This window comes from Strix aluco, chromosome 5, assembly GCF_031877795.1.
Source record: "Strix aluco isolate bStrAlu1 chromosome 5, bStrAlu1.hap1, whole genome shotgun sequence".
NCBI classification, from domain to species: Eukaryota; Metazoa; Chordata; class Aves; order Strigiformes; family Strigidae; genus Strix; species Strix aluco.
In genome coordinates this window covers 86,549,577-86,566,798 of record NC_133935.1, presented here as the reverse complement: position 1 = coordinate 86,566,798, position 17,222 = coordinate 86,549,577, and the positions used below count along the sequence as shown (strand labels likewise).

General features: G+C 38.2%; 1 protein-coding gene across 2 annotated transcripts in view; it reads left to right on the top strand.

Moving 5' to 3' along the window:
* Window positions 1-17,222, top strand: part of CHCHD3 (coiled-coil-helix-coiled-coil-helix domain containing 3) — a 164,812-nt gene that overhangs the window by 27,856 nt on the left and 119,734 nt on the right. For both annotated transcript variants that reach the window (XM_074828083.1, XM_074828082.1), the window contains exon 3: window positions 3,012-3,096. In XM_074828083.1, coding sequence (XP_074684184.1) covers window positions 3,012-3,096 — 85 coding nt within the window. The remainder of the gene's footprint in view (window positions 1-3,011; window positions 3,097-17,222) is intronic.

Genomic DNA, 17,222 nt, shown 5'->3' with positions numbered 1-17,222 from the left:
GTAGATGCTGGTGAACAATATACTTACGCAATGTTTTGTGTGTTCTCGGGTCCAGCATTAAAAGGACACGAGACACTGAGGTATCTGGGTTGAGCAGAGCTGCAGTAAGAAACAGTTGATCATGGGTTTTCAGATTGTTCTGTGAATAAGGTAGCTGTGATGTGAAATAAATTCTTTGCTTTTATGACAGCTTAATCATTTCTAAGTGTACAAATGCAGAACCTTAACTGCTTTCATTCTGGCTTGTGATGCTTGCTGAGGTGTGGGGGAGATTAATGTGTGCTGCAGTACAGAAACAGGATTCTTGTGATTGCCTGATACTTTGCTAAACTTTTCTCTCTTCTGGTGATACAGTTTGCTCTGAGTAACTGATCTTTGTTTGGAAATGTACAGGTGTGCTGTAACAATTCAGTGTCTTCTCAAACGGAGATATCCTTGTGTTGCCTCAGAGGAGAAAATAGCGGAGCAGTGTCGGTAGTCCCAATAAAATGGGGTTTTGCTTTTTCATCCAGAGTTTGTGATAGTAATCCGTTACAAGATTCATATTTACCTCTGAGTATTCATGTATGTTAATATATTTTTAGGCTGGGGTCTCAATTGCCATTCACAAGTGTCCCCCTGCTTTTCCCCAACGCAATTCTGTTTTTGTCGTCTAAGCATTTGCTGCAGCTGACAGGATGGGTATCGATTCATTCTGCATTACTTAAGATGCTTATAACTGAATTAGTTGGCCAGGACTCCCATATAGTTGATGAAGCTGCTTCATTCATTCATAAAATTCACTATTTTAAAAGTCTACTTTAGGATGAGAAGAATTGCACATTGGACTCTAATAAAGGTAATGAGAACGTGGGCTAATGATGTTGGATAATATTGGCAGATAAAGCCAACTCCTGGAGATGAGGTCACCGAGATACATGGTTCTTTGTTACTGATTCTTTTTTTGTGTGTGTGTCTATTTTTTAAAATCTGATTGCTGCCTAATGTAAAACAAATGACTGGTTCTACAAAGGGGGTACTGAAATTGGAGGCTGTCTTAGTTTTTTTCTTATAATCACTAGGCACCCACTGAGTCACTTTAGCTTTATTTGTCAAAAAAGAGAGGAGGGAAAAAAAAAAAAAAAGGAGGGTGTATCTGCTGAAATTAGATGGTAGCTTGGTGTTTAAAGCACTTTACTGGAGTGTATATATGATATGTGGACTCAAACTGAACAATTTTAGGAGGATCAAAATTCCACATGTTCCGCTTTCTGGACAAATACTGTAACGGCCTACTGCTAGGAAAAAGGAGGCTTTCCCCCCTCTGCCCCAGTATCTCCACAGGTTTCTGACTGCTGCCAGTTGTTGACTGCTGTCTGTGTGCATAAACACTTAATAGAAATGCAACCTCTAAGGAGACTGCTTGTTGCCTCGCAATTGCTTCATGTCTTATGTTGCCTGAAAATGTAGTTCTCTGGTTTTTAGCTCCTTAAGCAACTGGTTTTGTTACTGCTTCTGAGGACAGATGAGGGGGTTGTATCACCTTCTTGCGTTTAACATGTATATTATGCTTAAGTGATAGGCTTTTTGGAGTGAGATTACATGTCTTTTAGCTCTGTGGTTCTGTAGAGTGGAGTCGGAGCCAGATGCTTCATATAAATAAGGGAATTATCTGTATGTGTGGACTGGAACAATAGAGTATTGTGGAGTTACGGAGGTACAGCTCAACTAGTGCAGGTACACCTTCATTCCAGACAAGCAGGTCTAGATTAATATTTATATTGGAATGGCCCTGGATATAATTATCTGATTTTTAATCTCTTTCTACAGCTGTACTTTATAGTTGTCTTTTCCTCCTGTAGGAAAACTTCCTCTTACTGACACAAATCAACATTATGCAAAGTTAACAGCTGGTATAACTTTTGGTTATACAGCTGAATCTGGTATAACTTTTGGTTACCGAGCTACTACATTTTCCCAAATTGCTACCAAATTTCCCAAAAGCTCCCAAAAGCTACCCATTTCCCAAATGGAAAACATTACTTTGGATTTTTTGTTTAATTCCTGCTATGTATATGTCAAGTTAGATAAAGCTAGAACGTACAAAACAGTTTCCAAATTTGGATTGTTTTTCTTGAGTGTTTTTTAGGGTGAAACAACCTTTTTAATATGGTTTCTTCTGGGAGTCTACTGAAACCTGTTTTATTGGCACAACTTCTATTAAAGGAAGTTACGATGAACTACTTACCTCCTTGGGTCAGATTTTTCAGAAGTATGTGGAGATAGTTAATGTTGAATGGTATCAGTGTAGTAACTTGTATGACTGAGCCCTTCAATATCAAAGAGAGTTGGGAATAGACTTGTTTTGTGTTTCAAAACCTTATTAAATGGATATTGGTAGTCTTATAGATGTCTTTCAGGAGAGTTTATTCATACAATTGAAGTTGCTTCCTTGCTTTTTCAACTCTTAACCAGATTTTCTACTACTTCATTGGACATCATCTAAGTGAAGAAAATATTCTTTCCATGTCTGCTTCTTTAAACAAAATTGAGAGAATTTGAGGCAAAGTATTTTTCTAACAAAAGAAAGTGGATGTATGGATATTTAGGATGTCGTAAATGCTTTGTTGGGTAAAACATGCATCTGAAAAAACTTGATTTGATACACGGGAAGATGTTTCCCTTGCTTCTGTATGAACAGAAAGCAGCATTTTATGACTTTACTATTTAGGTTTTTACTTTATAAAGGCATATTTCTTAAGAAAAATGTATTTAATGTAACATAAACTGCATGTTTTTTAATTATCAAAAGATTCCACTAATTGGTAAGTTGTTTAATAAGAGTAATTTTTAAAGGCTCTGTAGTGTTGTATGCTAAAATTGAAAGGTGGTTAAACGACAAGAAAGCACTCCAACTGCTTTATAGAAAAAAAAAAATAAATAAAATAGAGCACTGTGTTATGCAGTTGTTTCTGTAATTAGGAATATATTGTGTTCTGTTAAGGTTTCATTCAATTTTCTTTTAATTGTAGCTAATGATGAAGAACTAAAGAAAAGAATAGCTGAGGAACTGGCATTAGAACGAGCCAGGAGAGACTCTGAAGCTCAGAAGAGAAGGTTGGTTTGTAATAACAATATTGAAAACAAACATACTTAATGCTTTTGTTACTGTTATTTATCTACTTACTATAAGAGCTGAATTTTGTACCCCAAGACAAAATGGTAAGTAAGATCTTTGGGTGATATAGCAAGTTTTGATATTAAATACATGTTAAAACAACAAATTAATTGAAATTTCCTTGTAAGAGCTGATATAAAATGTTGATCTAAATCCCTTTTGACCTCCTGAGCCTGACTCTTTTTTGCAGGCTTTTAAGCTCGGTCTTTGTTGATTTCTCTTGAGTCCAAATACTCACTTTGTGGTGTAGAGATAGAAATAGCTTGAGAGCAATCCAGAGGTGGATTACTTATAACCCCTCTGTTTGATCAAAAGGTAAATTTTAACAGCAGTAGAAATGGTAATTCTTGTTGTTCTGTGAATTCTAGATATTTCTGTGAGCTGCAGTAGTGCTTTGAAGATACAAAATACTGTATTAAAACAGTTTACTAGTAGAAAACCCTTTTGATACCCTTTTTGTATATTGAAAGTACTTTCTTATGCATGTTTTTTTTAGAGATTGTAGTTACTGTGAAGGACTGGGTAGAGTCATACAGAATGCAGCAGCAGACTTTGGATGCAGCATTCTAAAAATATACTTTGCAGTGTTTAACATGGTACTGTGGGATTATTAGCAATTAAAAAAATCCTGTTTGAAGTTGAAATAGAATTTGACTGTATGGTGAACTTGGTGGACTTGTGTGTTGATTCATACTTCCTTTCAGTGATTTTCTTAAATAGATAATATGACACACTGAATATAAATATTAACCTACACATTGTCCTTCTTTCTGAGAATGGGAAGAAAGGCTCATTATGATGGATTAAAAAAATTAGAATGTAATTAGTACTACTTAAACTGTCTGCATATATATCAATTGTTGCCCACACATCATTATATTATTATTTAATTGAGTTAGGTTGATGGAGTATATAATTAGGTAGGACTATATAAATGTCCCAGAAAAAAAAAACAGGCTTTTTTTTGGAATCAGCAATAAAGGAAATCAATATGTTACAGTGAAGTCTCTCCTCTTTTGAGCTGGGCTTTGACAGGAAAACTTGCATTACATTTGAGCTTAATGTTGACTGCTCGAGTTCAGCTAAATGTGATTACAATATGGAAATGTTTGTTTTGTAACTTCAGTATTTTTGTCATTTGACACTTTTCAGTAACTTCCGTTAAGTATTCCATAATTCAGTTTTCATGGGTTGTGCACTGGTCTGTGAAGGGTAGGGAGCAGATTGGTTTGTCATATACCTGATTTCATATTTTGTCAGGAATAATGCTGGCAGTCTTCCCTTTATTTGACTAAGGATTAGTGGGGAAGATGTTACATATTAAAAGGATCCTGTAAAATCTTTTTGTTGTCTTAAAATTAGGTTGAAGAATCTGTGCTTTTGAAATGTAAACTATCAAATAAAAATAAAAAAATAACATTACAAATATCAAGTCTTGTTAGCAGCTTTAATCCTCTTCTAGTTTTGATTTTTGTTTAGCAATAAGGATTTTTTATTATACTTTTTACAATTATATGTACAATTATAAAATGTATTTTAACTAGAGTGTAGAGGCTCTTTTCATGTTGGATGAAAACTTTAAAAGATGCAGATGCTTACTTAGCTATTACTTAAGGTCTTTATGGGCTGAATTCTGGTTGAGGGCTGTGTTTTAAAAACCTTGAAGAAGTGCTATAGCAGATGTGGAGCTTTTCTCCTCTGGATCACGTTCTTCTGCGAATGAAGTGAACATTGCTCTGTTGATCGCTTCAACAGTAGATTTATGCTGTTCAGGTTCAGCACACCTACCCCCCTTGTTTTATTCTAGTTGAGAAGGCAATCTCTCCACAGTGCAGGGGTACGAGAAATGTTTGCGCAATGTTCTTTTTCAAGTCAGAATCCATACTTTCAGGTGGAAAAAATGCAGTTTTCTGTACAAGCTCCTGCGCCAGTCTTCTGGACACTCCTGCACTTATAGAATTGGTATAATTTTTCATCATTACTGGACTTCAATTTTCAAGCAAGCATGTACTTAAGAGCTAGATGGGTGTTGTTTAGATATTTTTGTCTTGCATATCTGTCTAGTACACAGTGTTCTAGGTAATATAAACATGAAAAGGAAAAGATTACTCTTAGCTGTAGTTATTTGTAATAAACGTTCAAACACATTGATGCAGTGTTGGAAAACAGAACAAAACCCAAATTCCCAGCTATACTATGCTTAAAAGGTCTAACGGAAGGAAACTGTTAACAGAGAACATTTTATAGTATCCATATGTCAATAACTGCACAGGAAAAAATACAGTGTAATGCAGGTTTCATAATGTATATGGAGGGATGCAGTGTACAAATGCACTGGCAGTGTCCAAGGCCAATTGGACTGAAGCGTGATGGTGCCTCACGTCTCTGAATAGCCGCAGGCAGAGCGGTGATCACCGGCTCTCTCAGTGCCACTGTCAGGCTCTTTGAGAGAGAAATGAGTGTAATGAGGACTGACCCCCTCAACATAACATTTTCAACTTTTATCTAGGAAAAACAAGTCTACGCTCCTTTTTTTTTTTTTTTTTTTTTTTTTTTTTTTTTTGGAGAGGTATGGTAGGGGCATAAGCCCGCCATTAGTGAATTTAACTGGTAACCTGGTATTAAAAACTACTTGACCTTGCACTTCTGATCTATTAACCATTTACTTTGATAACCCACTACTTCTCTTTGTTGACAGTCTTTTAAAACACATGCTGATGGTATGCGACACGAAATTAAAGTTCTTCTATTTCTGCATTCACTTTAGGAGATTTTTTTTTTACCATAGATGGTGTATTTTGCATGTGTACATTTTCATTCCTTTCTCAAAAACATTGTTTTTTTCCAATCTTGAAGTGAAACAACATTTAAACGTATAAATATCTGAAACTTGCAACTGTTGTGTCTGATTCCAACTGTGTAATAGCTAATTTCAGTACTGTTTCTGTGTGCAGTGTATGACCACATTTTGATCAGATTGTGAGAGTATTTTACTCATTTCAGACTGTGAAGGAGATTTTAATTTTAACTTGCTATATAATTATGCACACATACATACACAGTACAGATGGACAACTCTTACTATATAAAGTGAAGATCTGTGCTTATTTCTGGGCTTAAAGCTAAAGGCTGACTCTTCAAATTGTATTTTAATGCTGTCAGTGCACTCACAATACACAGATTACACAGCTCTTGTTTAACGGGACTTTGAATAGTTATAGATAAAGTAGTGATTTAGACTCAGCCTTAGAACATGGGTCCAAAATGGTATGCCCGCTCGTCTCTCATCTTTTCAGTATTCTTCTTCACATATGTTCATCTGTTTTTTTTTTTTTTTTTGGTGTGTGTGTGTGATTGAATATTACAAACCTATATGTTTCTTTCCTGAGAATATGAATCTTGCCTAAACTTCTGGCTATATGAGAGTAGGATGAAAACCAGGCGGCTCCTTGGGAACTTAAATCTCCCCACAAATAATGATGAACCTTTACAGGGTTTTCATCCCCCAGAATTTGAAAGTCCATATAGAGGTTGTGGAAACCTTGTAGGTTCATCCAAAGGTTGATAGCTACCATCGTGAGAATATGTGTGGCTTCTAGTCCGTTGATGGAAATCTGAACTTCACCAATGGCTGAATTCCCCCATGTTTGACTGTCCCAGGTCAGGACACCGCCTCATCTCACTTTCTGTTTTTGCTGTCCAGCTAATGGACAAACAGTCCTGGAAGTGCTTTAATAAAGCTGCCTTTTGACTGGTTGTCCACTGGGAATATACCTACTTATTTGGATGGACTGGATGAATGCAGTCACTGTGGATAGAAGTCCTCTTCTTCCTTTCCATCCTCTTAGGAGGAAGCAATGTTTATTCTCTCAGGAATGAGCCGAGCTGTACATGAAGGAAGGATATCTACTTGTCTTGTGTCTTACATTTTCTCATGTATCTGCTGGCTAGTGATGGACACGGGTTATACGAGTACGTTGGACCTTTAATCTGACTGGTGTAGGTATTGTTATACTCTCCAATCAGTTGTGGAAAAGAAGAACGTGTTAACTCCGTCTTGTGTTTTCTTAATAAAATCATGACCACAAACCCCACTGAAGAGCTAAAGGTGATTCTACTTCATTCCTTCTTTTACTCAGCCCAGCTGTTGTTTCTCACTTCAGTTTTTGAACATTTGAAATGTTTCATCTTAAAAATATTTTCATTTAGAAAAGTTAAGTTGGTTATTACTTGATTGCAACAGAATTTGCAGTGACTGCATCAGTAGATATGACCAGTTAATGTGTCAGAGCTACAGTCTCATGGTAATACTCGAGGTAATGTACAGGGTGTAAGACTGTCAGTATAATAGCAATTACAGCAATAATACTATTATTGTTACAGTTGGTAATACTAGAGAGCTGCTTTATTTTCTGAACAGAAGTAAGAGGAAAGAGTAATGTGCCCTTTCCTCCTAGAGAAAATATAGCTTTAGTATTCCTGTAGTCTGTTCTCTGTTTCATGTCTGTACCTACCAGTACCTCCCCAAAATATTCTTTATTCTTGTAGTGTTACAGAGAGACTCCACTCATTATAAGGTTTTGTATTTACTAAAAATGGAGTGTAAGTTTCTTGAACCATTAAGGTACAAAGCTCACACATATCATTACTTTCAGCATCTTTGAAAGGCTTTCTGGGTGTGATTTTCGTTACTGTCTTTGGTCCCTTCAGACCCACTGAAGAAGCAGACTTTTGCCCCCAGTGAATTACGTGCCAGAACTGCTGTTCCACAACTCTGGAAGAAAAGACTTCTAAAAATGAGACAATAGCACAAAACCTTGAGTTTGATGGTAGTGACAGGTAATAAATTACAATTGTTGACGTAGTTTCTTTTTTCACAAAGTTCTTAACTTATTTTGCAGTGTCATAATAGAAAGACATGCAGAGTTTGTGAAACTGGTTATTTGACGTGACATGAAATGATACAAAATATGGCAATGAAACTTCTGAATCCTTTAGCTGTTTGGATTTCCTCCTGAGGTATAGTCTTACAAATGTAGATCATTATCCTGCGTCTTGTCACAGTGTTGAACTCTTTTATTTTAATAATTTAGTGGATGTTGGTGGTGGGAGAGTCTGAAATAGCTGTTCCTGTTGAAGTAACTGGAAGCATTTCTTCCAGTGGCACAGAGGTGGCCCGCACCGTACCAGATGGTGCCATGGCTCATGAACTTCAGCAACGAGAAGTTGCTTCTGGTCAGCAAGATGTATCTGCTCCATCGAGGTGTGCAGAGAAATCTGCACAACTCAGTGGACCAGGAGGTATGTTCTGGGACAATACGACAGCAGTAAACTAGCGCTGGGGATCACAAAATGCACTTTTGGAATAAAGAGAAGTGGTATGAGGCTAAAGGGGTTTATTGCCAAGAAATAAACTTTTATCATTTATGAGATTTTTCCAGTTTTAACTGTGGTGTCTCAATGTCTGACTTGCTCTAGTTTGCCTCTTACTCCCAGAACATGGTACTGGAACTGTTGTACTGGGTGTCTGAATCTAAATACGTGGTAATAACTTCACTTTTGCCTTTCCTCTGCTTATTCAGCAAATATTTAGCATCTTTCCTAATTTCCCAGGAAGTTAATGAGTAAAAATTTTTTAAGGTGTTATCTCTGGAGAACAGGCATGGGGAAATTAGGTGATTGTCCCTCTCCTCCCATCTTTAATTTCTAAATGGAATGGAGCTTTGTCTACTACATACACTAACTTTGTTAGAGTCCACAATACTGTACTGATGTTGCTTGATAAATCTTTGTGTTTCTAAAGAATTTGCATTATGAAAGGCATCCACAGAAGAAAAGATATTTTGAAAAAGGAAAAGTGCACAACAACTTCTATCATCAGCATAATGATAAAATTTTAGCTACTGTCAACCTCATCAGACTGCTGGATTCCTCCACTAAAATATATACAAAATAATACTTAAGGAGGAAATGAAGGATGTGATTTCCCATAGAAATTGAACGTTCATGAATGATTACTTACCTTTTTTTTTCCCCTTGAAAATCAGGGAAATTTCAGTCTTATTTATTTTGCTAATCATTTAGCTTAGGCTAATTACATTTGTGAGTTTTCAGTCTCTTTTGCTTGGCAAGTGTTTCCTAGCTTTCACTTTCTTATATAATTTGGCACATGGCAAATAGTAATTATATGTAGAATGAGGTGGTTTTTCAAAATGCTGTGGATGACAGTCCCTTCAATATTGCAGAAAGTTTATTTTGTTCCAGTCTTCAATATACATGTGCATGTAATTTTGTTAGTATGTCACATATACGTCCCTGTGCGGTTTGCTGATGTTTGACTGTCCCAAGAGACCCAGGTGATTTTTTTCCCTGTGCTTAGTTGCACTTGGATTCTCCTATATCGTATCTCCTGTGATTCCAGCGTTTGTTTCTTAGAGGAAAAGTACTACTGTAAGTAGGAGTTTTAAGGCAGGGAAAGGCTTAAAAGTAGTCTTTGGTTTGGTTTGGTGGCCCTTCAGTAACTCTGTTGATACGTTTGCTCTAAAATTGTTTAAGTCATGACAGAGGTAAAAAATTATCAGGACTAGTACTGAGCATTGTGCAACTGTTGCTCAAAATCTTACTAAAAAGTGTCTGACGTATGTAGAAGTTACATAGCGTATCTTAAATCTTTTTTTAAATGTCTGTTTAGAAAGACCCAACTCTTCAAGATGACTTCTGTTTTAATTAAGATCATGGACATGGGTTAACCTGATTTGAGGAACACACTTGAACTTCTCCAGGTGACTTCATCTGAAGCTGAATGGGACACATTCCCATTGTGAAGGGAATTGAAAGGGTGGTAAATGTCAGTGGGTGGGAAATGGTGGGTAGCTGGAGATGAATGATTGTAACCAGCAGCTTCAGGAGAGAACTACTGCCTGCAGCTTCAGGAGTGTTTTAGTGTCTCTTAACTATCTTGTACTATAAGTACAAGCCTGCACTTTCTCGTGTAGTTTTATTCAGTCCTTGTCCAGCTTTCTGAGCCTTCTAGTGGTTGCCTATTGGGATGCCCGTTATCACTTCCCTGTATTGGCTTCTGCTTATTTTCTGGTATGGCCACCAAAAAGCCAATTAGCAGAACAAGAAAGACATGGACCTGTTAGAGCAGGTCCAGAGGAGGGCCACAAAAATTGTCGGAGGGCTGGAACACCTCACTTATGAGGACAGGCTGAGAGAGTTGGGGTGGTTCAACCTGGAGAAGAGAAGGCTCCGAGGAGACCTTAGAGCGGCCTTTCAGTATATAATGGGGGCTTATAAGAAACACTGAGACTTTTTACCACAGCCTGTAGAGACAGGGGCAACAGTTTTAAACTGAAAGAGCGTAGGTTTAGATTGGATATAAGGAAGAACTTCTTCCTTAGAATTTCTGTGAAGGTGGTGAGACACTGGGACAGGTTGCCCAGAGAAGCTGTGGCTGCCTCCTCCCTGGAAGGGTTCAAGGCCAGGTTGGACGGGGCTTTGGGCAACCTGGGCTAGTAGAAGGTGTCCCTGCCTGTGGCAGGGGGATTGAGCCTAGATGGTCTTTAAGTTCCCTTCCAACCCAAACCATCCTGTGATTCTATGATGGCTTTTGATAACTTTTAGGTTTTGCTGTGTTTTCCCCATCTAGTCTCCTATGACAACTTTGGTAAGTTTTATCTTGAAAGCCATATGAAAAATGCTTTTCTTGAGTAATACAGATGATAAATTTTCAAACATTCCCTGGTAATGAATTGCTGGAGTCTGTTCTACTTGGCTAGCTGGGCTCCATATGGTGTGGTATTTTATCTGTCATTAGCTGGATAACTTATTGCAACCTCTGTATTTCTCATCTCATCCTCATCTGTTTGAAGAAAATCTTTCTAAACTCTGAATCTCCTTTTAAAAATATGTACACACTAGTGCACAAAGGTGGCTCGTAGTGGTAGCTCATTAGACCGTAGCCGTTAGCTTCTTTATTTATTTTTTTTTGTTGTTGTTGTATTTGGGGGAGGGTCCCTATGTAACTGCAGTTCACTTTACGGTTTAATTGATACTCTGATGCATTTGAGTGCTTCCCCCTGACCTTGTTTTGTCAAGTCTTGGCATCACATTGCATATATGACAAGCTCTTAGTAAACTTCTTGGAGTAGACAGATTTTGCAGAAGAGAACAACAAATTCACCGGTGAAAATGTAAAGTGAAAGAAGAACGAAGAACAATATTAGAGAAGAACCCTTTGGGAAACTACACACCAAAAATGCTATATTAAAATCAATACTGGGGCTTGACCTTTTTGTGCTACTGTATATTTTAAAGCTTACTATTGATTTCTTTTTTAATGACATGTTTATTCTAGTTTACTGGCATAGGTCTAGAGAACAGAAGGAAAAAAAAAATGATTTATTTACAAAATTCATTCTGTGTTTTACTGATGTAAATTTATGAAGAGCATGTTAATGTGTTTCCAGTTCATATGGGTAGTGCATTAAATGTGGTGAAAACTTTTTTGAAGTAGATTTATTTTCTTCCTAAATTGTTATATTTTCTGAGGTAATTAGCTATGTTGAATTGGGAGACTGGCTTTTTCTTGCAGTATTCTTCTCATGGGGGACAAAAAGCTACTTTGTTTGAAAATAGTTGTAATCTAGTCTTCTGCCAACAGGGACCTCTTGATAATGTTTAGATTATGTGTGAAAACAGTGAGGAAAATTGCATCTTCTCTACTGCTGACAGTAGGATAGAAAGCTGGAAATACTTTGAAGCAGAAAAAGTGTTTATACTTGTTCTGAATTCTGATAGGTCAAGAATAAGAGTTTAATATCTTCTGGCATGAGTGACCATATTGTTTTTAAAAATCAGCTAAATATTACCCAGTTGATAACCACATTTAGGAATGCAAGAATTGGTACAAGAGACTTGCCCCAAAGCTTGCCTCCTCTGGTCATGCTTTTTCTGACAAGGTTTCCATGAAGTAAGTATTGCAGAGAGCGATTCAGTGAATGTTTAAAAATACAATTTTAAAGGGAAATTTCTTCATTACTGTTGTCATTCCTGGGTGGAAAAAAAAGTTACATGCTCTGGAGTGAGAACGTATACTTTTGAAGTAAAGCTCTGTTGTCAGTACCGCCACATTTATGTAGCTGCCCTGGTTTTGGCTGGGATAGAGTTATTTATCTTCCTAGTAGCTGGTACAGGGCTGTGTTTTGGATTTAGTGTGAGAATAATGTTGATAACACACTGATGTTTTAGTTGCTGCTAAGTAGTGCTTAGTGTAAGTTAAGGATTTTTCAGTTTCCCATGCTTTGCTAGCCAGCGAGTGCACAAGAAACTGGGAGGAGCATGGCCAGGACAGCTGACCTGAACTAGCCAAAGGGCTAGTCCATACCTTAGGATGACATACTCAGGGGAAAAAAAACTGGGGAGAGTTGGGCAGAGGCGGATCGCTGCTCAGGCATCGATCAGCGGGTCCTGAGCATTGTGCTTCGCTTGTCTTCTCTTGGGTTTTATTTCTCTCTTTTTTTTTTTTGTTATATTCCTTTTCACTACTATTACTATGTTTATATTTTATTATTGTTACTCTTTTTCTCATATTTTGTCTTAGTTATTAAACTGTTCTTATCTCAACCCACGAGCTTTAATTTTCATTTTTTTTTTTCCGATTCTCCTCCCCGTCCCACTGGGAGGGAGAAGGAATGAGCGAGTGGCTGCGTGGTGCTTAGCTGCTGGCTGGGGTTAAACCATGACAGCAGCCTATGGATAATGATTCTACCTTTGTTTGTACACCTTTATACAGTATGACTTGTCTTCCACTAATGCTGAGAAGCTTAACCTTTTTGTAGTATGACATTCAGCGTATCAGAAAAAAAAACCTGGCTATTGATTTGAGAGAGCAAAACTTAGATATTTTATAGTGATAAACAGCACTTTGGAAGATAAGTCATAAATTGCATATAAAGTGGAAAGAAAGGCTAATGTGACATCTGATAAGGGCCTCCCATCTCTGAATGTGACATGTATGTGTGCATGACTCTCGCCTTCCATATCTGAGGATGTATAGTTGGTAGGGAGAGGACTTAAAACAGCAATTGGATAAGATTGCAGAGAAGACTTTTCTGGAGTGTAAAATCAGATAATCCCAGGCAGTGATGAGGGCTGTTATTATATGAAAATATAAAAAAACTCATTTCCTTTGAGTGTCCAGAAGGCCACATCAGCCTCAGGGGTGGGGAGCATGCACAGAGACAGCAGCAAGTTTTGGGATCGCTTCCACAGGTTGAGTTCCTCCTGTTTCCCCTTCCTAGTCATGCCGTCTCAACCATTTTTCTTCCTCTCACAGCTTTATCTGATCCCACAGCAAAAGATTTAGAAGTGAATTTATTCTTCAACAGCTATAATATTACTGAAGTCTGGAGGATTATGGGATAACACTGCTCTGTCACAGGAAAAGAGGGAATGAGGAGGGTCAGGCTGGGTCAAGACTGTCCCTCTGCAGGCAAGGAAAGAAGCCACGATTAAGTGTGAAGACATTTTGGGTTTAAGCAGAGACTTAGCTATAAAACAAGTACTGTGATAAGGTGAGTGTTCTAACTGATGCCTCTTTGGACAGCCATTTGTTGAAAACATAATTCTGTGATGGGAGCGTAAGTCACCTTCTGAATGGAGTTGCATGGTACCCTTTTTAAAACCATGAAAGGTTAGCGCACGATCTTACTTGTGAAATGCCAAGGAAGCATAAAAATGTTTGCAGCCACGCTGCTTATGAGGCTGAGGATTTGGATATATCAAGCTATCTTTACTTTCCTTATTGGTTTCTGGGAAGAAAAAACAGTATTTGGCAATGGTAGAGTTACTCTCCAAGACTTCTGTTACTGGTCTGACTCTCCATTAATACCATTATGTCTAGTTCTCAGTATATACGGAGATGAATCTTGGTGACAGGAAGTGGAAATTGGAGAAAGCAGTGCTATAATTCACTCCTACCTTTATAAACCCCAATTTTCAAAGGATTATTTTTCACTTCGATTTTAAAACTTGGCATCTCAACTGACAACTTGTATACCAAGCGTCATCTTGATAAGTTTATTTCTAGGAGAGACGGCAAAATGACTTGAAGCCAGTGAGTTTATTTGGAAAGAGCATCAGCAAAAATAAATACTGCTTCATAGTGTTATATTCAAGTAAGGAGGAGGGAAACTATTTCCCCCTGGCAATTTTAAACCTCTGCTTTCAAACCCCAGAGCTCTTTCATTTTGAAAAGTAGCAAATGAGTAGACATGGCAGAGAAACACTTAAAAATAATAGTAATAATACAAAATTCTGTATCTATCTCTTCATTTTAACAGATAATTAATGTTGTAATTTTATGACTGCCTTTGCAGATCCTAAGAGGAGTGATAGTAAGTTTGAAAGTAATTTCAAGTGGCATTATGTGGATATCAGGAAAAGTCTTAGCTAAATACATATACAGATTCTGTAAAACAGTTTTACTGTTCTGACTTAGGTTCTCTGCATGCCTCTGGCATAAAGATAGAAATTTGTTCATCTATTCTGTCTTGATATAATAGTGATCTATATGCCCATATTTTTAAAAAGTGGCTTTATGAATTATAATTACAAAATCCCCTCAAACAACCTTCCCTTCCTCCTACTCACCCTCCCTCCTCTCAACACCCACCACCACCCCCCTCCAAAAAATAAAAAACCCAAACAAAAACCAAACCCCAGAACCCAAGTATCTTAATAAAATCAACTCCACCATCTTCTGTAGGGTATGAGCAGCCATCAGACTGACAAGAGTCAGTGTCCATACTACAATGTGTATTAACAAGCTGTCTGTGTAAGTACTGTTGATAAATTGAAGAGCTCTATGTAATTACAAGTTTTATATTAGTGTCTTTGATCTTTTGTTGAAGGACTGGCACATAAAATAACATGGCTATTAGCAAAGATTTTTCAATTGACAGATGTTATGCTGAGGCTGGAAGGCAGGTGGAAAAGGGAAATGAATACGTTCAACTCAATGTTATTGGACTCATTGGTGATTTGAGAAATACAGCATTTGAAGTAGGGGGAATTGAGAGAGTGGAAAGAAATGGTTAAGTGGGACAAGGTGGAACATAGTCTTAACCAAAATAATTTGTATTAAGTTCAGTGTTTTCATGGGTTGGATAACAGACTTCAGCCTAAAGAAAGACTAAAAGCAAAGCACTTGATACCTTCCCCTCCTTGTTATTGCTACTGGACATGTCTGAAACTAATCTAAGAATTATAAGACAATTTGGGACTGACCAAAGACAAGCATGTAATGGGATGTATTGGAAGGAGGAGTTAACATTGTAGGAAAAGCGTATTTGCTGCTTAGGGATCAATTTTGGAATCACTATCACTTTTGTGTCTTCAGTAATATTTATAATGAATGAAGTGCTAATTTATATACATGTGTGGCCAGCATTAAGGAGGAACAGGTCACCATGAGGAAGCAGTGGATATGGAATAAGGTAGTGGAGTTCTTGTTAAATTTAATAATAATAAGTGCAAGCATAGGAAAGTAACAGTATTATAGTATAAGACCGTAGGAAAATCTCACTCACATTACTGTGTAGAGTTTGAAGGCAGATAGGCCAAAAACCCCCACATGAAGCAGATACTGTTGATATTTGTTTTGATTCTATTAATATTCAATTTCCAGAGATGCTGTTAGCTCTCATCAGAAGACAAAAAAACCTTCCCAACCCATATCCTGAGTGTGTAACTTGGCCTCTCTCTTTTCATCTTCCACCTTCTCATTTATTTTAACTTCACTTGGAGCTGTTGGAGCTTGCCTGGCTTCTATGGTATAGATGTGGTAAACCAGCTGGGGTGATTTCTGCGGTACTGGCAAGTGCCTGGTTGCACTTTGCTTATGCAGTAAGGAGGGGAAGCCAGTCACTAGGCCTGGACTACATCAGCTTAGATCTGGAGAGCTCTTTTGCAGCCTGCTGGTGTGTAGGACAAGTTGTGTTACTCAGAAGCATTTGATGGGACAGGGATTTGCAAGCGTTATTGGTACCTTTGATGTCTTCTCTCTTCCTGTGTGCACCATAATCAGGAAAGCTCTTGATCATTTGTAGGGAATTTGTCAAAGAATTTTGACTGTGCATGTTGTGGTCTATAAAGTGGATAGCAATTTGGATCCATGTAGTCACATTTGAATGGTTTTGGACTAAGCACTCACAAAGTGATTGCAAATCTGGGTTTGATGACCTGCATGTTCCTTTTCTGACTTTATATTCCCACGGTTTTAAAGCTTTAGGATTTTTGGTTTGCCTTGCTTCTTTTCTGTTAGAATCATAGAATCATTTAAGTTGGAAAAGACCTTTAAGATCGAGTTCAGCTGTAAACCTAACACTGCCAAGTCCACCACTAAACCATGTCCCCAAGTGCCACATCTACCCATCTTTTAAATGGTGACTCCACCACTTCCCTGGGCAGCCTGTTCCAATGCTTGACAACCCTCTTGGGGAAGAAATTTTTCCTAATAATACCCAATCTAAATCTCCCCTGGTGCAACTTGAGGCTGTTTCCTTTCGTCCTATCACCTGTTAATTGGGAGAAGAGACTGACCCCCCCCTCTCTGCACTCTCCTTTCAGGGAGTTGCAGAGGGCCATGAGGTCTCCCCTCAGCCTCCTCTTCTCCACACTAAACCCCCCCAGTTCCCTCAGCCGCTCCCCATCACACCTGTGCTCCAGACCCTGCACCAGCTCCGTTGCCCTTCTCTGGACACGCTCGAGTCATTCAATGGCCTTTTTGGAGTGAGGGGCCCAAAACTGAACACAGTCATAGAGTGCCCAGTACAGGGGGACGATCATTGCCCCAGTCCTGCTGGCCACGCTCTGGCTGATACAAGCCAGGATGCCGTTGGCCTTCTTGGCCACCTGGGCACACTGCCGGCTCCTGTTCAGCTGGCTGTTGACCAATACCCCCAGGTCTTTTTCTGCTGGGCAGCTCTCCAGCCACTCCTCCCCAAGCCCGCAGCGTTGTGTGGGGCTGTTGTGACCCAAGTGCAGGACCTGGCACGGAGCC